Source organism: Typopeltis vanoorti, chromosome 12 (assembly GCF_054136105.1).
Source record: "Typopeltis vanoorti isolate ZY-2024b chromosome 12, IOZ_Tvanoo_1.0, whole genome shotgun sequence".
Taxonomy (NCBI): domain Eukaryota; kingdom Metazoa; phylum Arthropoda; class Arachnida; order Uropygi; family Thelyphonidae; genus Typopeltis; species Typopeltis vanoorti.
Genome location: NC_143560.1, coordinates 115,307,851 through 115,334,727, shown reverse-complemented (window position 1 = coordinate 115,334,727; position 26,877 = coordinate 115,307,851). Strand labels below are relative to the sequence as shown.

Sequence of the window (26,877 nt, the reverse complement as noted above, 5' to 3'; positions counted from 1 at the left end):
TAAGTTCTTTGGAGGCTATGGATATAATATGTTTATAGAAATAAACAACACATGAAAGTCAGTCCAGGAAAGGGGGGACTGATCTTGAGTAGAAATCAAAACAAAAGTAAGAGGTGAGTGAGGAAGAATCTTTCTTCAGGGTAATAAGACAGGCTGTTCTGAGAGCATTGAAATTCACTATATTATCTTCACTTGTCTAGGGAATAGTGAGAAGAGCAACAGTTAAGAGTTATTGAAGATCTTGAAGCATGAGTAAAGGGAGGTTTCTTGAATGAAGAAAAGAAATGGAGAGTACTCCATTTCTCTTCCACCATCATCAAACTATTAATAAAATTTGAAATAACAGAGAGAGTCACTGATATACAGGAAGAAGGAATTTTGAGCATACAAGGTACTCCATCACTAATAAGGATATTCAATTAGAGGAAGCCATCCACCATGACTTGCAATAAACCAGTGAGGAAAATGGCAATCCCATCCCAAAGGGTAGGAGGGAGACCATAAGATTGTAGCTTTGGTGATAAGGCCTCAATATTAGAAATGCCTTGGAAATTTCAAGTAGCAAGATGAGTTTGTCCAAATCTTTCCATGAGAGTGTCCAAAGGAGGATAAAGTTAGCAAGGAAGCAAAGGTCTGCTATAGAATGAGAATGGCAGAATTCATAATGGTGATCACTAATTAAACAATGGGTCTCCAGGTAGTGAAGATGAGTGATGACATCACTTTCAAGACCAATGAGATGGCAGCCTGATCAAGATCAGTCCCCCCCCCCCTTTATCTCCCTTTTTAAGGAAAGGTTGGACAAAGACTTACTTGCATGCGTCGAGGTAGCCAGACAAGTATGACAGCTGATATAAGCAATGAATAATGGGTGTTCATTCGAGAGCACAAGTTTTTAGCCAAACTGAGGGATGTCATCTGGATCGAGACATTAGTATTAAGAGTAATGAGGATTTTTCTGATATCCTCCTGATGAAAGATCAGAGGATATAAGCATGCTCTGAGCAGTTCTTAGTTCTCAACACAAACATTAATGACAATATTATATTATAAGTGAACACTCTGCTTCCAAGGCATATAGCTCACTTTTAAATTGCATTCTTACTGGTTTAAACCAGGGGTTGGCAAAGAGGTCGATGTGCTATCCAAGGGGTCAATAAATGTCTAGGGGTCAAAATGGGGTCAAATAAATACCTAAAACAATTTTGAGTAACACTTAGTAAACATGCAACACCAACCGGTTGAGCCAACGAGGGAGAAGCACACGCTCTCCACGATGAAGAACAGAGACAATCAGGGTTAGTGCACATTTATCACCCATAGCTATCAGAGTGGTGTTCAGTGATCTGATAACTTTAAATTTACTGTGTAATTTTTTAAGTTATAGCACCCATCCTGATAGTAAGAAGTGCCAAGAGTATTTAATATTTGCATACCATCATTTACCAATGAAACGATGCCTATGTGCCTATTATGCAAAAAAACTTACAGTAACAATGGCATGAAGCCTGCAAAGATTTTCTTGACCATCTTGAAAGGATTCACTGTGATAAGAAAAACAAAGATCTTAATTTTTTCAAAGCACTGAAAGAAAAAAATCATAAAATGACCAAATTTCAAGACATTTTTAAAAGCACCTGCCAGTGGAGTTTATGAAGGAGGACTGAAGGCATCACACAGCATCTCTCTTAATATAGCAAAGAAAGGAAAACCACAGACCATTGGTGAGGAGATCATCATCATACCAGTCATTAAAGATATGATCGAAACTTTATTATTATTATTATTACATGACACCTCCAGGGAGTTCAAAGACTCATTGAGGGAGGGCACCTACTCTACAGCTCTGTCTCCACTATCTACAACAAACTGCAACTACACCATCTACTGCCTACTACTAGTATTTTCACAGACCATCACAAACATCCATGCCCATGGCAGGATTCAAACCCACAGCCTTTTGGCTGGAGAGCAGATACGCTAACCACTTGGCCAACCAGGCCGGCTTATTGATTATATTTATTCATTTATTTAACATGGGGGTTGATGAGGGATCAAGGATTCCATTAAAGGATTGATGGCCTAAAAAGTATGCCAACTCCTGGTTTAAACCATAACTCAATTATGGTACAATCATAGAATTTCCTGCCAGCTAGAGCATTGCTCAGTTAAACAAAGCCCCATTGTTTTCGTCAGGGAACCAGGGTGAAAAGCAAATAAAGTCAGCTACTGGAACAAATCCCAACTCAACATCAGCAGAAATCAAGATTAGCGCCAACATAAGAAGCATCGATGGAAAAGAAATGGAATAGCAGAAGAATTGGCTAACTACCAGACTGATATAAAAGGCATTACCAAAACAAAAGACAAAAACAGTTGAGATCTTTCTAAGAAACAAATACAAAATATTCAAGAAATAACAATAAGGGAAAAGAAATAATATTAGAAACTAAATATGAGGATAATCTTCTTGAATGGCAGGTAATACAAAGTAGAATGATGTAGGCAAATATCAGAATGGGGAACTGGACAATGAGACTTTTTTGTGCTTATGGTTCCACAAAAGGTTCTACTAAGGAAGAAGTGGAGAAATTTTTTGAGGCATTAGAGAAGGCAGCTGACAACGAAAAGGGAAAAGTTGGTCCTTGTTGGAGATCAATACAGAAGAGTAGGAAATGATTGTCAGACATACAAAAATATTTTGGAAAAATTTAGAGAAAAGAGCAAAGCTAATAATAATGGTAAGTATCTATTAGATTTCTACTTAGGACATGGACTAATTATTGCTAATACCATGTTCCAACAAAAAAAATGTGCATAAATTCACATGGACAGAACAAGCAAGAAATAAGAAAAGTCTCACTGACTATATTATTATCAACAGTGATGTTTTCATACTGGTTCAAGACAGAAGTGCACATGGAGGATTCCAAATAGTAAGTGATCACTATTTAGTATTGAACTGTAGGCTCAAATACACAAACATTATTGAAAACAAGAACCAAACCTTGGATATTCAGTGACAAACCCTAAAGAAAACTGATTCACCAGAAGGGCATGTGGTGAGGTAATATGCAAGAACAGAAAAATCAGAACTCCATGGTAGACTGAGGAAGCTAAAGAGTCAGCCAAGGAAAAGAAGAAAGCATATCAAAAGTTCCTAGCAAGTGAGTCAGTTTGTGCTCTTAGAGAATACAGAGAAAAATGTGAGAGAGTAAAGCAATGTGTAAAATTAGCTAAACAAAAGTCATGGGAAGCCTTTGGTAAGAGCATAGAAAATATATATCAGGAAGGTGGTAAAATATTCTGGAGGCTATTGAAAAAGCCCAGAAATGGAAAAAAAAGAGTACTGAAAAAGAATTACAGATGAATGATAAAAGAGACATGAAAACTGAGGATCAAGATATTCTTGATGTATGAAGTAATTAGTTGAATGGCTGCTAAATGAAACAAGCAGCGACAGCATGGTGATAGAAAATGTTCAGCAGGAATGTCATCTGGAATATATATCTGTACTTGAAGTAGAAAAAATATCACAAACCTGAAATGTGGAAAGGCAGCTGTAGTAGATGCTATTCAACCAGAACTGCTAAAATATGGTGGTATAAAAGTTTTACAGTGGCTACACTGCATAATTCAGAAAGCCTGGTCAGAGTAAGGTTGAGTTCCAGATGATTGGAGTAGAGCACTCCAAACAGTGCTCTGTAGAATTACAGAGGAATTTTTCTACTGAGCATTCCTGGTAAGATTTATGCAAGTATTCTTGAGAAACGGGTAAGAAAAATTGTGGAAGAGAAGCTTTGAGAAGATCAAGCTGGGTTCAGACCAAACAGAGGTTATCAAAATCAGGTTTTCACTTGAAGACAAAATAGTTGAGAAATCATGGGAATATAACAAGGATCCATATTTAATTTTTTTTTAGATCTGGAAAAGGCATATGACCAAGTGCCAAGAGAAAAACTATTTAAAACACTACAGTAGTTATTCTGTAAATGGGACATTATATCAAACAACACTTTGTGTATATCTGAATTGTAAGTCAGCAGTTAGAAGTGAAGTCAGATGTGCGACAAGGGTGTACATTATCTCCACTGTTATTCATCATCTATATGGATCATACTATAAAAAAAAATGATATTAAACCTGATATCAAAAATGGAGATGTTAATCTTAGCCCTTTACTTTATGCAGATGATGTTATACTTTTAAATAAATCCAGACCAGAACAAGTTTGCAGGATTCCTTGACCAAATTGAATAACCTGTAAAATATTTGGTATGAAAATCAGCATTAAAAAGACAAAGACAATGTAAATAGGTAGGACCATTAAAACATCAAATGCATCCTGAATCGAGAACCTATAAAATAAGTAAAACAGAATAGAACAAAAATAGAAAATAGAAATAAAAACAGAATAGAAATAGAACAATTAAAAAGAAACCTTGACCAAATTGAATAACCTGTAAAAAATTTGGTATGAAAATCAGCATTAAAAAGACAAAGACATGTAAATAGGTAGGACCATAAAAACATCAAATGCATCCTGAATCGAGAACCTATAAAATAAGTAAAACAGAACAGAACAAAAATAGAATAGAAATAGAACAATTAAAAAGAAACCAGCTTGATCTTCGTATAGAGATGTATCAAGATTTGAAAATGTTATATGTTATTCCAGCTTATTGAAGGCCTGAAGTAGCTTGAAAAAGGTTCCATATTTGGTCTATAGAGCAAGGTTTCTGGACCATTAAAAAACAAATTTTAAAAAATACAAAAAATATATAAAACTGATAAAAATAAACAAAAAAAATTCTTAGCTCATCCAGGGTAACAAATATACCATAGTGACTCTTTCTTTTAAGGTTACACAGTGAGCAGCATTCATATTTATAAATTTAGGGACACAAAACACACGTGTTGAAAAGATTATTTTACTGATTAATAATAACTTTACTCTCTCAGCCTCTCAAAAAGAGGGTACCGCCATGGGCTCACCACTCTCCCCCCCAATAGCGAACTTTTATATGGAAGATTTTAAGCAACGAGCTCTAAAATCGGCGTGCCTAAAGCCCAAAATTTGGCTCAGATACGCCAACGATATTTTTGCCATTTGGCCCCACGGCCGCCAAGCACTAGATACATTCCTTAGCCACCTGAACAAACAACACAAATGCATCCAATTCACCACTGAAATTGAAAAAAAAAAAAAAAAAACTCTCTTCCGTTCCTAGACACACTTGTCACACGTCTTCCTTCAGGCTGTCTCTCCTTCTCAGTTTACCGCAAACCTACACACACAGGCCAGTACATACACAAAACTTCTTATCACCACCCAACACAAAAACTAGGGGGTCATAAGCACCCTAAAACACAGAGCTCAAACCATTTATTCAAATGAACAAGCTCTTAACCATGAATATGAAACCATCAAACATACCTTTATAAAAAATGGATACAGTATAAAAACCATTCACAAGATCCTCCACAAAGATACCACTAATAACAAAAAAGATTTCAAGAATGCTATTGCTATACCATATGTTAGAGGCATTTACGAAAAAATAGACAGAACACTACACAAATACAACATCAAAACCACCTTTAAACCCCAGACAAAATTAAGACACCTACTCAGTTCTTCCAAGGATCCCCTGCCACACTTGTCCCACCCAGGAGTTTACAAAATAGATTGCACATGTAACATACCATACGTAGGGGGAAACAGGGCGAACAATCCCAATCAGAAAGGATGAACACAAACGTCACATAAAATATCTCCATTTTGGAAAAACCGGTCTTTCTGACCACGCACTCCAAACATGCCACAGAATTGACTGGAAAGGTACCAAGTCCCTACACCGCACCAAAACCTGGTTCGAGCAGAAATTCAAGGAAGCATGTGAAATGCTCAAACATGATCCGAATCTGAATAAAAATGATGGTCTAACAATTCCAAGAATGTGGAGGTCCCATCTACAACCTTCATAACAACCACGAAGAAAAATCTCAATACAAGAAGACTTGGTGAAGTGTTTTTTTTTTGTTTCTTCTAGATTTGTACAGGTTGCTGTACAAATCTAGAAGATAATCGTAATATAACAATATAAACTGTATAATTCCAGAAGAAGCCTAGTACATGAGGACTTTAGCAGAGTTTATTGTAGTTTTTATTTTATTTTTGTTTATTTTATTTATTTATTTTATTTTTTTAATTACTTAATTTATTTTTTTATCACTAGAGAGCAGGCTAAGAAAAAAGATTAGTTAACAACATAGATGTAATTTACTTGTACAGAGTGCAACAGCATGTAACTTGTTCTTATACACATGTATCCTTCTGAAGATGACCTCAATACAGGGGTCAAAACATAAAGTTATTATTTTATAATTAATCAGTAAAATCTTTTCAACGCGTGTGTTTTGTGTCCCTAAATTCATAAATATGAAATATACCATAGGTTTGCATATAACCTTTTATTGGTAGGAGCTATATAAAAAATATAAGAAGGAATAAAATTTTGCTTGGAAAAGTGGAATGAACAAAAAAGGAAGAGGAAATAACTAGGACAGCATGATTTTCAATGGAAAGTATAGCAATGGAAAAGATCCAGACTGCAGTTATGCAGCAGCCTGGATCTCTGATAACATAAATGATTATGAAAAAGCAAATACAAGTGAAATAAAAGATATATAATTAGAAATAAGCATAATCCAGCATAATAAAATAGTAACCTACCTGAGTTCATCTCTATCAATGCCTTCCTTTCCAGAAATGTCCAATGAACTAAGATAAGGAAGACAGTTGTTTCTTGTCAGAAGGTCTGAAATCCTACATCTGCCTGGCGCTAACATTTCCATAGGATCATCTTTATCATCTGAAATATCCAAGTGTCTTAACTGATGCAGTTCACATAACACTGGAATGAATTCATCATAGTTAGACATCTTCAAATTGTACATTGTAAGAGACTTCAGACGATCTTTGCATTTCCGTAATGGTGAAATATCATTGACCAAAGTTCCGGAAATGTCCAAATTTTCCAGAAATGGCAGATCTTCTGTTACCATTCCTAAGCTTTGTCTATTAAACTCTGTATTGCTAACATTTAGTGTTTGCAAGTTCCTGAGTTTAGAAAGTGCAATAACAACTTTAACCTTTTCACAGTTTATAAAAGTGCTGCAGGCTACATTCAACAACCTCAAATTCTGTAGGGTCTGCTCACCTAAACACCCTATCAGATCATTTACAGTCACCTTAGATAATCCTATAACTTCAAGATCAGTAATCCTATGAGATCGTAGTACCCGAAGCCCTTTAGTTGTAACATTTGAAGCATTGAGGATGCGTACTTTCTGCAACCTAGTAACTTGAGCATCGAATAATGTTAATACCTGATCAGTCAAAAAACCTTTTTCACTTAAGGTCTCTAAGAGCTGTTGTGATACTTCACTTGGAAAAAATACATCAGGATCTCTAAATACATATTTTTCAACATGGTCATCTAAATTGGTCTGTATATCACAAATAGCACTTATATTTTCACAAATAAAATCAAGACAGTAATCATGCAAGGATAACGGTGACTCATACATGTTTCAGTTTTCTGAAATTAAGTAAGATCTAAGACCATTCTTCAACAAAAGTATGACACCTATAAAGATAAACAAAATAGCTGTAAAAAATAAAAATACAAGCAAATAACAAAAATATGAAAGGAAAAGAAAGAGTAATTTTTGCAAACAATGCTGTTTACTGATATATTAAAAACAAATATATTTTAAACCCTTATATTGATAGTTACTTTATGATAAGTAAAATCCGTGTGCAATGAAAATTTAAATGAATCTGTTGGGCTAATCTACCTGATAATAAATGTATCAAGTCAGTATTTCATCATATTGCTTTATCATGGTTGCCATGATAATAACATTCACTTTATTTTCACTCAGTTTGCTGCTTTTTGATGATTAAATTTTAGATAGCATACTATAAACTTCCACAGTAGGATACAGCTGTAACATATTTAATTCTCATGTATTAAAAATGTGGCAAGTAAAGAATGAGAACATATGCATGTGTCTGAACATAGAAGCACTGGAAAATCTGAATACAAGCCTTACTGGTTTAGTAAGAAACAGAAATGTGTTGGAAACAAGTGAATTCGTAGGTGTGGATGCAATTTAGTACCAGATAGAAGTAATGTGATGGGAAGTGAGGAGAATGTGGTAGTTAACAGTATGAAAGAACTATGGAACTGACAGATGTCTTGATTGAAAGAATAAATATCAGGCAAGAGGAGGGGTACTTGAAAAGACAGATTCAAGTGGTGAACAAAGAGGTGAAAGGCATGAGCAATTTGTGGATGATGAGATGAACAGTTTTGAGAAGTGATTAGTTATGTGAAAAGAACAAAAATAAAAGTGATAAAAAAGTCAAGATATACATGAGAGTGAGAAAAACAGAAGGGATAGAAGGATGAAAAGGGGGAAGGAGATGCCAGTGTAAAAGGAATGAGTGAGTGGAGCTATGAGCCATGTAATATGTACAGATTCAACGATTCAGGTGGTGTAGAATATAATGTCAGAGAAATGCATACTTAGGAAAATGAGCCTATGGCAATGAAGAGAGGTTCAGAAGTCCAGTTGAGACATGATTCAGAAGAATATTGTCTAAACTTGCTATTAAAATTATCCTGTTCTTGATGACATTTCTCCCATTACCCTGAAGTTTTGTGCACCACATGTCTCTTGTTCTATGTCACCTTTTATTTTTAATGGTTTCCATTTTGCATCTTCCCAATTACTCCACATTCAATTTAATCTTGAGAATGATAACAATCAAATCACTATAAAACATTCACAGTAACTTATACACTACCTTTATTATTTGATGTTAATTCTACTCACAAAGTCTGTTAACCTATAGTACAATAGCATGCATACTATGGATGAATTAAGGCTCAGATAATCCAGAACCCATCTTGCTCTAGAGACCTTCAAACCTCTAATAAGCAAGACAGTGCTCATGCTCTCTCTCTCAACACTGGATGATGAAGGTTGTCTGCCACCAAAATCATTCATGCTCTTGGTGGGATTTGAATACTCAGCTTGTTGGCTGAAAAGTGGATATGCTAACCACGCAGCCAAATGGGCAAGCAATCAATTTTACTTGGCAACCTCCCAACTAATAAACAATCACCAGCATGAGTTCCACCATGATCCACCACTTGTCCAAAGGATTCCATGATAAACATGGAATCCTTTGGACAAATGCAATGGAAAAGTAAGAAGAATATCAAGTGACTGTTCTCAATATATTTAAGTCATGAGATCTGGTTTGGCACAAAGGCCTATTAAGTAAGCTCTCATCGTGTACTGTTCTGTCTTCTGACCACTGCAACCAACTTGCCAGCTTTCTTTCTGCTCACATATAACTTGCAATGCTGGATTTTTATTGCCAAACTAATGTAAAAGTCACAGGCTGTATTCTTTCACCTGCCTGTCTTTCCACCATGTATCAATCACCTTTTCCTTCAGCTGAGTGAAAACCCAATCTGAAGTTTTGTTCTTAACAGTATACTGCACTCCCAGTTTTCATTGTAACTGTGTTCTACAATGTACTACACAAATTAAAAACCTTCTAGAATATCAACCAAACTTCTACAATCTAAATTCTGATCTCCAAACCATTCTTTAATGTTCTAAATAACTTTAATCATTTGAATGCTCATAAAACTCATTCTTGTACTATTTCTTGAAAAAAAAATCTTCCACTTTAATAAATGGGAAGTTGTGATTTTTTTTTGGGGGGGGGGAACTAATCATCAATATATATATATATATATATATATATATATATTGTTAAACATGTACAAATATCACCTCCTCAGCATCCAAGAGATTAGATTCTCTGTATGGCTCAAGGTGTCACTTTACCTTTGAACAGCTATTTTAAATTGTCACAAATAACAAATCCTAACTGTTGAATAATGCTCTCACATTTGGATAGCAAACCTTAGAAGTTATGTAAAAAAGTATCATTATCAATTTCCTGAAATATACCCCCAAGAAGTGTTAAAAGTATCCATCTAAAATATATATGTTATGGACCAAGTGACTAATAAGTCATTATTCATGCTGGCCATTATAAATAAAGCTACATTCCCTTTGGACAATTTGATTTTTCAAAAAAACTCATAACCTAACCTAAATTACAATCATCGCCCTTGTAATATTTTTATATTTTGTACTTAATTATTTTTCCATGCGGTTTCTGCCACCATGGCCAATAGCAATATGGACATCATGCAATATCTGAAATATTTCTCAGTTTGAAGGTAATATTTAATCAAATTGCCATGTGCATATTACAATACTCATATATGATGTTTATATGTTATGGACCAAGTCACTTTGGTTTTTGACTCTCACTTTTCTATCATTGTCAAATATGCTGATTTTGTAAAAATTTGATGACCTGGACCCCTTCATGTCTCCTAACAAAAAGAAATTCAAATAATCTCTCCTCCTCAACCCTCACTGCTTCTAATACTGCCAAAAATGTATCATTATTATCACTTTGCCCGACCAGATGATAGCAATATTCAAATTGCCCCATCAATGTGATAATTATGATAAACAAATTGAAATTTATTACAGTGCCCAATTTTGTTTGTCATTTATTCATAATGGCTGGAGATCATGAATAATGCCCGTATTAATCATTTAGTCCATAACGTGTGTGTGTGTATATACACACATACACATACACAGTGGCACACTCAGGATTTCATCTTGGGGGAGGATTGAGTAGATGTTTTGAGAATACACACTATGCATTGCACACAACCTATGACTGAGCATCTGCTCGCCAATACATGATACCAGTGATCTCCTCTGGCCCAGCTCGGGCAAACGAAGTAGTGCTCGGCCCACCCAAGTGCTACTTTGTTCGCTTTGTGTTCACAGCAGCTGTGATTCCTGAAAGCTATAAGGTTCCCACCTTATGCGACCGCTAAGTCATAAGTAGTATAGAAATAGAAGACATGACAACATAAATAAAAAAATGAATTTTAATTAGGAAAAGATTTTTGGATAATTTTCAAGTTATTTTTCCTTTTTATTTTGGGGGGGTTCAAGGACCCCTTGCTCCCCCAAATGGGTGCACTACTGTGTGTCTGTGTGTATTAAAGATGCCAAGAAATTATATACTTAAGTTAAGGGGATAAAAATCCCTTATTGTTTTTCAGCCAGTAAGCGAAACTAAGATCAAAAACTACGATCTGAACGTATGCCGACGAACTGTCGGCGGATCCAAGCGTAAGTGACCACTTGGTAGTGCCACACCACGGCAACTCGTTGCAAAGGTGGAGCAAGCTCCCTCACTATTCTTGATATTTTCTCATAATGTAAAAACACACAGCTCAACCTCGCCAGAAAAAAATAGCCGTTTGGCTTTTCATCTTAGTTATAATATGTTATAATATAATATGGTGATACACCTTTCTGGCAATCGTACAGCAAAAGTATGTAAGTTATTTTCACTTAAACTCTGATATTCTAGGTCTAGCTACTCACTGATGAGACCTCAAAAAAGGTTGAAACCAGTCTGGGTAGTGACCTCTCCTCATAATGTAAAACAGTACTACATCTCCTAAGAGCTGGGTGTTTTTACATTATCAGAAAATATCAAGAATAGTGAGGGATCTTGCTCCACCTTTGCAACGAGTTGCCGTGGTGTGGCACTACCAAGTGGTCACTTACGCTTGGATCCGCCAACAGTTCGTCGGCATGAAACGTTCAGATCGTAGTTTTCGATCTTAGTTTCGCTTACTGGCTGAAAAACAATAAGGGATTTTTATCCCCTTAACTTATCAACTTCGCCAGAAAAAAAATAGCCATTTGGCTTTTCATCTAAATTATATACTTGGTTTTAACCCTTTACCCAAGGAAGCAAAACAATGGGTATGTGTGAAATTCACGTCTGAGCTATTCGTACAAGAGGTTAATGACTTCACATCCCTTGCCTTAGTATGTATCCTATAATTAAAAGCATACACACCCTTTGGACTTGTAAAATGCTATGTATAATGGCAAGGACCACCATCACCACCCAGACCAGTTTTGACCTTTGTTGAGGTCTCATCAGTGGGAGTCAGACCCAGGAGAGATACCAAGGATGAAGTAATGCAGAAGTCATGTATATCTCATATACAAGTAGCCAAAAGTTGCTAGACCTTATTAATAAAAAAGTAAAATAAAAAAAAAAATCTCTGAATGAGAGAAAGATGTTGAAAGTTGTATTTTTTTTTTTTACCTTGTTTCTACTATACATTAAAGATGCCAAAAAATTATATGCTTGGTTTTAATATCCTTTACCGAAGGGAGCAAAAATGTTTTGCACATGAAAAATATTTATGCCTGAGCTACTTGTATATAGAGGCAAATGACTTCACATCACTTGCCTTAGTATGTATCCTATAATGCAAAGCACACACACACACACACCCTTTTGAACCTGTAAAATGCTATGCATAATGGGAAGGGCCACTACCCAGACTGGATTCAACGTTTATTGAGGTTTCACCAGTGAGAACCAGACCCGGAAAAAATACCAAAGTTGAAGTAATGCAGAAATCATATATATATATCTTATCTGGGTTAAAGGATTAAAACCAAGTATATGATTTCTTGGCATCTTTAATGTATAGTAAAACCAAGATAAAAGAAAACTTTCAACATGGATAAAATATCCATGTGATGTGTGAATGGTGAAGTATCCAATGAAAATTGGATATTTCAGCATTCACACATGGATACTGCTTGGCTAATTTAAATGGAAAAAAAAAAGGGGAGGCCAAAATGAAAATAAAAAAGTTTATAGACCACCAGAATTTACAAAGATAAAGACAGCAAATAAATGAAACCCACTGTTGGATTTATTTGCTGTCTCTGACATGGAATCCTTTCGATTGAAATAGGCCTAAGTTCGATTCTCGTCGCGACAGGAGAAATCTTTATCTGGACAATTTTCAATCAAAGATGAGTTAGCTGATCTCATACGGAGGTAGCAAGGTTTTCTCCCAGAAACGTGGGTTTTTCATCCCGCATACAGACAAATCAGCCCTTCAGAACACATGCAATTTACAGACATAGAATACCAGTTGTGGTGGTGGTGGAAATGGGTGGTAAATGGTGTTGATGGAGGCGGTTCGGTGCAGCGGTTGAGACAGTTGTGGGTGTCCTCCCGCGATGAGTCTTCGGACTCCTTGGAGGTGTCAGGAATAATAATAATAATAATATCAGATCTAATGAATGTGAATGTTTTATGGAAGAAATTATGTAAAGCATAATTTTGATGTTGAAGTGGAATGCAATATGGTTTTGTGACAAATAATAGGTTTAGAAGCATGTAAGTAATGGTACACATTTATGTGTTTCATTTTTAAGGCCATGAATGTTGAAGTGGCTGTACAAGTTTCCTTGCATGATTTTGTTTTAATTGTTTGTTATTTTTTTTGTACTTTGTGTACTGTTTACAGTTTTATTTTTTATGATTTTTTTGTATTTCTATAACATTTTTGTTATCATTTGTATCAGATTTTTCTGTAATTCTGTATTCCATCAAAGTGTGCTTTATGGTTGGTAATGTCAGAAGCTAATTACAGAATAGACACATGCAGCATGTGGGTGACAGACTCATTAACACATCTCTTATAAACTTAGTCTCATGTACAATTTTTATGGTGTTACTTGCAGCCTGGCTGGCCAAGTGGTTAGCGTATCCACTGTCCAGTCAAGAGGCTGAGGGTTCGAATCCCGCCGTGGGCATGGATGTTTGCGATGTCTGTGGAAATACTAGTGGTGGTGGTTGGAGGTAGATGGCGTTGGTGTAGTTGTGGTCAGTTGAGGGATTGTAAGTGGTTGAAGAAGCGTTGTAGAGTAGATACCCTCCCTCAATGAGTCTTTGGACTCCCTGGAGGTGACAAATAACAATAATAATACCATTATAACTGGACTCCCCCAAGCATGATCAGTCAAATAAATTGCTGCAGGATTATTCACTGGCTTAAAGAAAGGTACTATTTAATGGCCAGCCTGTTAAACTACTACACTCAGTGGCATTTCCTATCTCATTGAGCAACAAGTTATATTTTAATAGAAGGAATTTTGGCATTGCAAATGTCATTAATGGGACATATAAGCAGAGTTAATCCTCTGCTTATATGTCCCATTAATGACGTTTGCAATGCCAAAATTCCTTCTATTAAAATTCATTTTACTAATGAACTATAGCTTGCCAAGATCCTACAAGTGTGCTTGTAGGATCTGTGATTTCTTTAAGCAGTAGTCAGCCCTCGACTTATGACATTTGTTTACATCCAGTCATACCATTAACAAATTCAAATACCACCTCATTTCTGTAACCCATTTATTAGGATGCTATTTAGGATGTGTTTAAGGCATATTACTTAAGAAAGAATTTGCTCAGGCCATTGCTGCTACTGAGCGTGAGAAAACCTTCAGAGACTTTGGGAAGGAATATAACATCTTGTATTGTACAAAAGTACATGCAGCATAGAGCAAGATGACAGTGTACAAATGGCATCTGGAAGAAGCTGCTGAAAATATATGTTTAAATAATCACAATAGATGGTAACAAGTAGTGTTGCTAGCTAAATAGACTGAATTGGAGGTTGACAATAAAGAATGTAAATTTCAAAGCCTCGTGAACAGGAGGAAGGTGGATATGATTGTGACATAAGTTAGTCAGAGGTTGTTATCAGGTTGATAGGGAAATTTTTTATAAAATGGGAGAGGGTAGCAGAACAAGAGCATCTCTGTAATTTGTATAAGGAGGGTGTGAGAAGAGGAGCGAGAAGCAGGTTCTTTGCATGGAAAGTGGTTGGTGAGTGAAATGCATTGCCTGAGTTTGTTGTGAATGTAGACACATTGAATCAGTTAAAAGCATGGTTAAACAAGCTTTGTCTGTTCAGTGTGTACCATCCATGATGAGTCTCTGACTCTGTGAAGGTCAGATGTTAATAATAATAATAATAATAATGGAGGGCTGACTATATTATTTTTAGCAGTATCCTTTCCTTCATAGGTTTCAATGCATTTTTGCTATGCTCATTTATCTTCAATATTCTTTTCAAAATCTTCTAGTGACCTTTGTTTTACCTTTACACATTTTTCTCTATATTCTCTAAGCATATGCTAAGTTACTATCAGGTCATTCAAAAAGTAATGTCATTTTTATACTGTACTTGTTCAAACGCATCTCAGCTTGTCTAAACATGAATTTTTAAAGCTTCATCTCTGAACACCCTGTCTCTATCAATAATGTGCTGGAAACCACTGTTGCAAGAATTCTAATGCAACTGTTGAAGATTTAGCAAAAGATCTTAATTCATCATCATCAACCATCCATCGCTATTTGCAAGAACTTGGAATAGTGTAAGCTCGGCAAGTGGGTTCCTCACGAACTGATGAACAGCAATTGAAGAGAGCACGTCAACTTTTGCACTACTCTTCAGAGGTGTTCTCTGGTCAATTGCAAGGGTGTTGTTTTTCACCATGATAATATATGCCCTCATAGTGCAAGAATCACCTGTACTAAGATTGAGGAACTCTGCTGGGAAAAGCTTCCACATCCTATTCTCCTGATCTTGCACCTTCAAGATTATTTCAAGGTGCAAGATCAGGAGAATACAGAGGATGTGGAAGCTTTTCCCAGCCGAGTTCCTCAATCTTTCATTTCCTTCCAATATTTCATTAATGAATAATAATACAATACTTGGAGGCATTAAAATTGAGCCTTTTTGACTCCAAATCTCCTGAATACTATAGAAATGGAATTATGAAGTATTCAAACTTTGGAAGAGCATTACTGATTCAAATGGAGAATATATACTTGATTAAATTAGCAAATGATTTATCTTTTATATCCTTTCAAAACTTAATGGGATGACCTGATAGATTGGAACTGTTATGATATCTTCTTTTTACTGACCCACTTCTTTAACATCCTATATCCAAAGAGTTGTTATTTTTCTATTTTGAACACACCTCCACAATATGTTTCCCTGGCTGTGTCAATCAACATTTACTCCGATTTTGTCACTCAGCCTCACCATTTAATTTCAAACTACTGTACTTTTCTTTTTCTTCAATAACGTTTGCATCCTGTACTTTAATACACTCTTTTCTTTTCAATGGCACTTATCTGTATTATACTGGTTACTTTCTATTTCAAATGCTTTGAACACTCTTGTATTCATTTTAAGATTTAAAATGAATAAATACAGCACATAAATAATTAAACACATGTTTAATCAATCCTATATTTTGTCAAGACATCAAGGAAACAATATTAAAATTTTAAAAACACCCACCAACTTGCACCAAACACTATGCATAAAAAATTAGACTGAAAGCGTAAAGTCCAATGATGGATGCCCTCTATGGATGCTGTTGACTAGCCTTAGCTGGGAGGAAGGCCTAAGAATTAAAGTTAACCAAATCTTTGGAAGTTTTTAATACAACCATATTAAAATTAAGACTTTGAAAACTTTAATTCTTAAGGCATCCTGCTCAACACAGCTAAGGCTAGCCAACAGCATCCATAAAGGGTACCCTTCATAGGACTTGAGTCTTTCAGTTTAATCTTTATCACTTATTGTTTTGTGCAAATCTGTGCTTTTTTGCAATTTTAATATTGTTTCTCTGACAATAGCTCAAGTGAAAGATGAAATATAGGAGTGATTAAACATGTTGTTTAATTATTTATATGTGCTGTATTTATTTAATTAAAAAAAAAAGGAGTTCAAACCAGCACATAAGTCTAAACAGTCTATTGTTAACACTGACTGGTATGAAGATAATTATTATTCTTATTATTTATTATTATTATTATTGTTGTTCCGGGAAACTCCAAGGAGTCGACAGACTCATCGAGGGAGGCCCTAACATCATGTCAAGAACAACTATTCAACATTCACACAGTATCTATCATACCTTGCCTTGAACTCATTCACGGTCGTAGCACCCACAACAGACTCTGGAAGCTTATTCTACTCATTTACCACTCTCCAAGTAAAGAACCTAGCTCCAACACCCTTGTCAACCACGCTCTTGCCCAGCTTCCATGCATGGCCCCTAGTCCTCCCACCACCAGTCATATTTTCAAAAATATCTTCTGGATCAATCTTATAAAAACCCTTCAGTAATTTGAATGTCTCAATCATATCACCCCTCCTTTGCCTATCGTCCAATTTCTGCAACCCACAAATCTTCAACCTATTCTCATAAGGTTCATTCCACAGACCTGCTATCATCTTGGTCACTCGTCTCTGGAACCTCTCCACTTCCACCCCATCACGAAGAAACCCTGGTGCCCATAGCTGGGCACAGAAGTCCAGATGGGGTCTTATCAAGGCTCGATACAGAGGAACAACAACTTGTTCGTCTCTGCATGTTAAACTATTTTTCAGAAGCCAAGTGATTTGGTGAGCTGTTTTAGTTACTTTTGCAATGTGCCCACTAAACTTCAACTCCCTATCCACCAACACTCCCAAATCCCTGGCCTCATCAATCTCCTGGAGTATGGTTCCACCAATGCGATATACTGCTGCTATTCTTTTCACCCCAAAGTGCATAACCTTACACTTTGCCACATTAAATTGACATCCATTTTTCCTAGCCCAGTCCTCCAAACTATCCAAATCATCCTGTAAAATTTTGACATCCTGTGCACTCACAATTGCTCTACCCAACTTTGCATCATCAGCAAACAAGTGAACACTTCCTCTCAGAACCCTTCCAATATCATTGATGAACAAATTGAAAAGCAGTGGTCCAAGAACAGAGCCCTGTGGCACTCCACCAGTCACAAGACGTCTTTTAGACTCCACTCCTGAATAAACCACTCTTTGATATCTCTCCTTCAACCACCCTCTTATCCATCTCACCAACCCTATATCTATACCCATCTGCTCCAGTTTACTGATTAGGGTTCCATGTGGTATCCTATCAAAGGCCTTGGCAAGGTCCAGTAGTATCACTGTAAACCAGTTACCCCTATCCAGTTCAGCCGTCACTGTGTTATAAAACGTGAGCAAGTTACTGAGGCATGATCTACCCTTCACAAAACCATGTTGTCCCCCATACAATATCCAATTTTCATCTATCCAATCCTGTATTCTTTTCTTGACTAATTTCTCCAAGACCTTGACAATGATTCCTGATATGCTAATCGGTCGGTAATTTACAACAGCAGTCTTGGAACCACCTTTATGCAGTGGAACTATTTTCCCCTCTTTCCACCCGCTCGGGACTAACCCAGACCCGAGACTGAAATTAAACAAAATGGTCAAGGGTACTGACAATTCTTTAGCTGCTTCTCGTACAACACGAGCTGGTATACCATCCAATCCCACAGATGTATTGACATTGAGGTTATGCAATAGACTACTCACCTCCACTTCATTAACCACAATTCCCGTATAATCTACTGGTTTATTCGTTTCTGCAATGTCACCACCTGGATGATATACTTTTGCAAAGTGCTCACTCAGTAGCTCAACTATCTCAACTGATTCAGTTACCTCCCTACCATCGGCATTCTTTAAAATCAATCTGCCATGTACATTTTTCCTTTTACTTGCTACATATCTAAAAAACTGTTTAGGATTCTCTTTAGCCTGCATGGCCAATGTTTTTTCGTAATCCTTTTTTGCTTTTCTTACCACACTCATCACCCTTCTGGCCTGGGCCTTATACCGTTCATGTGCCTGCCGGTCACCCTTCTCCTTAAATTCCCTCCATAGTTGTTTCTTTTTTTGCAACTCAAGCTTAATGGTGTTATTCATCCATTTAACCCCTACTTGATTTATTATTCGGACTCTAGGTATACAGTCAGCCATTGCTTCATGCAAGCACTTCTTAACTACCTCCCATGCACTATCAACTTCTAGTCCTTGCAGTTGTACATGCCATGGCACTGAACCAATCAAACTCCTAAGCTTGTCATACTTTCCAGCCCGATAATTCCACATGTACCCTGTCTTAATTGAAAATTCTACACCTTTAGCCACCTCCCAAGTTAAGACCCTATGATCACTCTCACCGATTGGTGGCAATGTGGTCATATTTGTTACAGCCAAATCCTCAGATGTAATTACTAGGTCAAGCACTCTCTGACCCCTAGTATTTTCCATTACATGCTGTCGCAGATAGTTATCCCTTAATAACCGCATAAAATCCAGTTCCGTCCTCCCGTGTGTCCTCTCCTCACTCCAATCAATGCGACCATAGTTGAAATCTCCCATAATAATCACCCTCCTTCCACCCATTTCTTCTATTTGCTTGTGCATACTGTCACCATCTTTTCCATCACCTGGTCTATAGCAGCACCCAATTGTATATTTAGTTCTGCTAGCCACAATCTCACACCAAATGGCCTCAAATGTGCTCTTTTCTCTATCCTACAATTCAACTTCTATTCTCCTTGGCTGGAGCTCATCAGCTATCATCAACAATACTCCTCCCCCCATTTTATTCTCTCTGTCATTCCTGTACACACTATACCCATCACATTCAATCCCACTAGTTATATCATCTACAGTCAGCCATGTTTCACTGATACCTATAACCTGTGGTCTGGAAGTGCCAACCATGGCCAAAAACTCTTCCTTCTTGTTCCTAATACTCCTAGTATTAGTGTACATGAATTTAAGACCCCCATTAGCCCCAACCCTACCTTGATGCCTTATATTAACTATCCCACTCAGATTTGTTGTCCTTATTTGCTCTGGCATATTATATTCATTCTTACATTCAACTGCCTCCATAAGGACTGTATCTCTACTCCCCCCCCCCAACAAATCTAGTTTCCCTGAATTTGCACATCCACTACATTCAGCAACACTTTCTCGAGTCTTCTTACACCGTAACCATTCAAATGCAAGCCATCCATCTTATATAGATCCTTTCGCCCATCAAACTCACTCCACACATTCACAAATTCCACACCACTCGTCATATATAACCCACGCATAAAGTCATTCGCAATTATAGCCCTCCTTTTAAACATTTCACTGTCATACCGTGGCAAAAGACTAATCATTCTAACTCTCTCACTCTTTTCTTTTGCTACCTCAAACAATTCATTCAGGTCTTCTATCATTTCCATTTTATCTCCTTTCAAATCATTCGTACGTATATAAGATTGTTATATACATTGTCTTCAGGTTGTGGATTGCTACAAGACTTTTATGTGATTTCATCACAAAGTTATGCACATTTATATGCTTGAACATGGTGTCAGTAACAAACAGTCCATGACAAAGTGGATTCCTACCCCTGCATTTATATCTACATCAAGAATCATCTCTTCCTTTATATCAGCTGCTCTCTCTCTCTCTCTACTTCTCCATTAGCACCTTGTGTGGGAGTCTCTGTGCCCTATCTTCTTCTTTCACTATGCGTTATTCCCGTTTCCTATGCAGGAAACGGGAATAACGCATGGTATGATAAGCATACCAGTATGACAAGGTATAATAAGCACTGAAATCTGTATAGTTTGATCTCCTGAGTGATGTGACTCCATGTAGACCTGGTAATATTACTAAACAGAGCAGGGGTATAACAGGAGAGATATCCTAGTGGCATAATACCTGATCATGTAATACCTTTATTATGTATAAGTTCAGCCAATGCAGCATAAAATTCATTGGCTCGAGTTCCAAGTTGAGAACCCTAAATTTATTAACAATTCAGAATCCAGGGTGGACACACAAACCAAAGAAAAGTTGAAATTACCGTATATTCCGCCGTATAAGTCGACTTTTCAGCATTGAAAAAAAGTACTAAATTTTTTAGGTCGACTTATACACGGGTCAAAAATTGATTTCTTTCCAAGAAAAATCTAGTACGTATCATACTCTGTTAAATTTATTAGCCATATACAAAAAGGGTAAATAAATAAAAATATTTCAACTTATATCAAATTTATTTAGAGAAATTAAAATTTACATTTTAATAATTATATAAATATTAAAATGTTATATAATTATTTATTTACAAAAGAAAATAGGTAGGTAACTACATAATTAAAATTTAATTTTCATCTGTCTGAATGTATGAAAAGTTCATTGTACTCTGGTTCTGTAATTTATTATTATTATTATTCCGGCCTCCATGGAGTCAAAAGACTCATCGTGGGAGTTCCTTCCTAAGAACAAAGTCTGTCAAGACTCATCGAGGGGAGGTTCCCTCCCCCCCTAAGAAACACAAAGTATCATACCACTCCTTAAACTCACTGACCGTTCTCGCCCTCACCACTCTATCAGGTAATGCATTCCACAGCTCAACCACCCTCCATGCAAAGAAACCACTCCTCACCCTCTTGCTCACAGTTTCCTTTCGTAACTTCCAGGGATGGCCTCTTGTCATCACTCCTTCCCGCTGTTCAACCAAGTGAAAGAACTCCCCAGTGTCGACCCTGTAACCACCCCTCAACAGTTTAAAAGTCTCAATCACATCACCTCTCCTTCTATCCGCCAAACTCTGCAGTCCACATTCCCTCGGCCGATTCTCATAACTATCCTTGTACAGTCCTGAGACCATCTTTGTCATCTGTCTTTGTATCTTTTCCACAGTTAATTTATCCCCTTCAAATCCTGGGGACCAAATCTGAGAACAATAGTCCAAGTGTGGTCTGATCAGAGACTTATACAACGGAATGATAACCCTCTTATCTCTGCAGGTCAGTGTCCTTCTCATAATTGCAGCAATCCTCTGTGTTACCTTCACCACTTTTGCAATATGTCCCCTAACCTTCAGGTTTCTATCAATCATCAACCCCAGATCTCTTGTCTCCCCAACTTCCTCCAGTATAACTCCTCCCATAGAGTATGCAGCATCCCATCGATGTTTCCCAAACCTCAAGACCTACATTTTGCTGCATTAAACTGACACCCCCATTCATTTGCCCATCTATCTAGCTTATTCAAATCCCCTTGCAGGGCTACCACATCTGCACTATTACTAATAATCCTTCCCAGCTTCGCATCATCTGCAAACAACTGAATATCCCCTTGCAATCCATTGGCAATGTCATTGATATAAAGGTTAAACAATATAGGTCTAGTACTGAATGTGGGACCCCACTTGTAACCTTCTGTCCCCTTGAAACTGCTCCGCCATACACAACTCTCTGATACCTATCAGACAGCCAATCCTGAATCCAGATGACCAATCTCACATCCAGACCCATGTGTTGCAACTTAAATATCAGCTTATCATGTGGCACCCTGTCAAATGCCTTTGCTAAGTCTAAGAAAATTGCAGTATATGCCTTTCCCCATCTAATGTTCTTGTAACTTTATTATAAAAGGCTAGCATATTGCTAAAACAAGAGCACCCTTTCACAAATCCATGTTGACTCTCACAGATAACATTACCCTCATCTGCCCAGTGCTGTATACGGTACCTCACTACTTTCTCCAAGATCTTAACTACTGATGACACACAGACTGGTCTATAATTAGACACTTCCAGTCTGTTACCACCCTTATGCAATGGCACTATCTTACCTTCCTTCCATTCCCTGGGCACCTTTGCCGAAGCCAGACTTTCATTGAAAAGCCAGGTTAAAGGCACTGTCAGTTCCCTAGCACATTCTCTCAAAATTCGTGGTGAAATATCATCCAGTCCAAAAGCTTTATTGACATCCAGAGTTCTCAGTATCTGAAACACACTCTCCTCCTGTACCTCAAAACCTTGAACCTGCCCTTTCCCTCTAGCATTAAGACTGACTCCTCCAGGATGAAATACTCCAATAAAGTGGTCATTGAACAATTCCACTATGTCCTCTGCATCAGTCACTCTATTCCCATTTTTATTCCACAATATCATTCTTCCAAGTTATTTCTCCTCCTACTGGCCACATAGCTAAAAAATTCCCTAGGATTTTCTTTGGATCTTAGGGCCAATCTCCTCTCATATTCCAGTTTTGCTTTCCTTACCACACTAGTCACTCTTCTGGCCTGTGTCTTATATTCTTCACGCATCCTCTCTTCACCTGTCTCCTTATATCTCTTCCATAGCCTTCTTTTCACATGCAATTCCTGTTTGATATTGTTTGTCATCCACTTTACTCCAAATTGTGTCCTCTTCTTCACTCGTGGTATACAACTTACCATTGCTGCTAACAAATATTATTTCACAATTTCCCATGCACTAACGATATCCCGGCCTTCCAATTCCTCCCTCCATGAAACTTCCCGAAGTTGACGTCTAAGACTATTATAATCACCTGCATTATAATTCCGCATAAGTTCCCGTCTCTTTGATACTCCTGCATGTCTATTCATTTTCCAAGTCAAAACCATATGGTCACTCTCTCCAACTGGTGGGAGAGATGTCATCTCAGTTATTATCAACTCTTCTGATGCAATAACCAAATCTAAAACTCTTGAACCTCTTGTTCCCTCTGTTACATGTTGCCTAAGACATTTGTCCTTCAAGAATTCTAGAAATTCCATTCCACTATTGCTATATGCATCTTCCTCTCTCCAATTTATACTACTGTAATTAAAATCACCCATAACAATCATTCTTCTTGCACTTGCCAAACTTAGCTGTCTAAACATCTCCTGGTCCCCATCCTCTGTGCTCCTGGGTCTGTAGCAACATCCCACTAAATATCCTGTCTTGCCTACCTCTACCTCACAATATATGCTCTCAAAATCATTTGTGTCACTTCCTTCCAAAGCCTCCACTCTTAGAGGACATAGGTCATCACTTATCATAAGCAGTACCCCACCACCACGCTTTTCCCTCCTATCCTGACGAAAAATGCTATACCCAGCGACTTCTATTCCTGTTATTATATCCCCTTCTATCAACCACGTCTCAGTGATATCAATAATTTTTGGCCAGGCTGATGCTATCTGCGCCACCAATTCCTTTCCCTTATTCCGGATACTCCTGGCATTAGTATAAAGCATATAAATGCCATTGTTTCTATATCCAGCATTATCCCTTCTAGACTCCACTGGGCTCAGCATTACATCTCTTCTACTGTTTCCATTCTCTCCTCTTCTAGCACCCCTATACCTCTCACTCATACTCCCTAAATTCTCTCTCTCTCCTACTCTGATTTTCCTTGCATTTATCTCTTCCATTCTCCTAATCTTATCTTTCATACTTCTGCTCTCATTCACAAGACATTCCACCTCCTCTTTCATCTCATCTATCTCCCTCTGCAGGTCAGTCACTCTTAATCTAAATTCACTCTCCCAAACAAAACCATCTCGAACAAAACCATCTCCTAAACTTTCACAGTCACTCACACCTTCCACACTATCAACTATTATTTTCTTATTCATATACATCTTTTTTTCATTCTCTCCTATTACACTACTTGTCTTCCTACATTCATTCCCCGTTCCTGGAGCAACAAAGTCGGATATCGATATTTCTAATGCACTTATTTCCTCCAACTGCCTGCATTTTGCGCATATACGCTCTCTTTCACAAGCCACATATCTAATTCCAGAGACGCATACATGCTGCAAGTACTGCATGCCACAAAGTCCCTCATGATATTGCTAATAATTGAGTTCTTAAATGGCGGAGGGCTTGGCGATACGCCACTTGCGACTGCTGCTGAATCCGTCATCATTCCTCACTGCCGAGTAAGGAATATAAATTGTATTCGTTTTCTCCATCAGATTTAGCATCGATTTCGTCATCACTGTAAACAAAATCATCTTCCGAGCCATCTAATTTGTTAGATATAGCACATTTTTTAAAAAGATTTTATTACTGTATCTGGTTTTATTTCATCCCATGCTTTCGCTACCCATTCACACATAGTTACCAAAGACGCATGTCGCATTTGTCATCCTTTTGTGCAATTTTTCTCTCTTTCTTGCATCCATGCATTCCACTGTTTTCGTAAACTGTCTTTAAATGGCTTGTTTATACAAACATCCAACAGTTGCACTAGTGAAGTTAACCCACTTGGAATCACTGCCATATTGGTAGTATTCTCTCTTAATAAAGATTTTGTGCATTCCGTTAAATGGAATTTGAACATGTCCCACACTAAAAGACTGTTTGGATTTTTTAATGCACCTTGTCGTGCATTCCAAATATTTTTATCCACAGCTTAACTCCTGCTTCGTCCATCCAACCATTCTCAAGAACACGGACAAAAACGTTTCTTGGAATTTTGATCTTTGGCATTGTTTTTCTTTTAAAAATTATCATAGGTTTTAATTTAGTACCATCAGCCATACAAGCAAGTACAACTGTGAAACTGCTTTTTTTCATGTCCAGTTGTTTTTAAAGAAATAGTTTTACTTCCTTTCATTTCTACTGTTCTATTCCCGATCATGTGAAACATAACTGGAGTTTCATCCATACTTCCAATTTGAGACAATAAATACTTTTTTTGCTTTCTTTTAGCAATTATAAATCTTTGAAAACTTAATAACTTACCATTCAAATCCTTCGGCAGCTTCTGTGTGATTTTCGTTTTTAGTCGAAGCACTAAATTTTTCCTTTCGATAAACCGGCTACACCAACTCGCTGTAGCTTTGAAGTTTTTGCTGTCCGTTTTATTTGCTTTGCCCCACTTCAAAGCAAATAAACGAATATTATTTCTTGTTATAATGAGTCCATTTTGGCGATTTTCTCGAACCCAATCTGCAACATTATTTTCCAGAATAGGATGCACACTTATTTTTTGGCATTTTCATTATTAAAGTTTCATTTTTTCTCCAATTGCGAACTAGTTTTTCATTTACTCCGAACTGATGTACATCAACACAGTATTTTCTTTTGCAAATTTAATCACTTTGCACTTAAAACTCACGTCATATTTCATTCTTTTAAAAGGAGCCATTGCACTTTAGTTCACTATTGGTCAACTGGTCAATACGAAAAAGAAATTTTTCGAGTCGACTTATACGACAAGTATACTATAAAAACTCAAATAAATTCAAAAAATTCCAAAATCGACTTATATGCCGGAATATACGGTAGATATACAGAATCAGAAACCCAGCGGTTCTCCACAATCCTTAAAAGGTGTGTAAAGTATATAGAGATACTCCTCTCAGTTATGTAGCTTCAACTCTTGATCAACCCAGCATCAAGTGTATTCTGAAGGAAATTTATTAGAGCAAGTATTTCAACTATAGATAGCTATCCTTGGGTCCATACAAGTGTTTTTTTGTTTTAAGTCGGTTCGCCCCATTTTTTTAAATGGAGAAAACTGACTTAATATGGTGAGCTGAAGTGATTCTTCACATGCAGAGTGAGTCACTTTTGTTAAAAAAATGTATATATCAACGCATGATAAATTTCTTGCAATCAGTCAGTGGACTCTACTCCGGTCACATTCACTTAAGGTAAACCTTATAAACTCAAGGAGTTATACAGGCTCATCCAGAGCAGGCTGTTAAAATTGGGACTAAAGAAATTAAACTTTTTATGAAAACAAGATGTCTATTACACAAAATTAGTAAAAAAATACATAAACATGATCCTCATTTAAATTACAATTAAAGTAATGTACAAAAGCAAATTATTACTTTTTTTTTCAAAGAATTAGGTACTGTTTACAGAGAAAGACATTTGAATGTTGGCTGAATTGACCAACTGCTATTTAGCAAGCCCAGTCTTTCTAATAATAAAAACAAGATGAATTCAATATGCTTCATATGATTGAGAAGTGAAATACTTATTTCAGAAGTTCACGTGAATTATTAAAATGTTGAACAAAAGCAGGTTTTTTTTTCTCCCGGAAACTCTGGCTTTTCATCCCACATACAGACAAATCAGTCGTCAGAACACATGCAA

The 26,877-nt window shown here is 36.9% G+C and overlaps 1 protein-coding gene across 1 annotated transcript in view; it reads right to left on the bottom strand.

Moving 5' to 3' along the window:
* The window catches only part of LOC150101152 (protein zyg-11 homolog B-like), a 287,455-nt gene that overhangs the window by 232,158 nt on the left and 28,420 nt on the right, over positions 1-26,877 (bottom strand). Inside the window, exon 2 of the mRNA XM_090401483.1 lies at positions 6,737-7,652. Coding sequence (XP_090257609.1) covers positions 6,737-7,593 — 857 coding nt within the window. The 5' untranslated portion in view covers positions 7,594-7,652. The remainder of the gene's footprint in view (positions 1-6,736; positions 7,653-26,877) is intronic.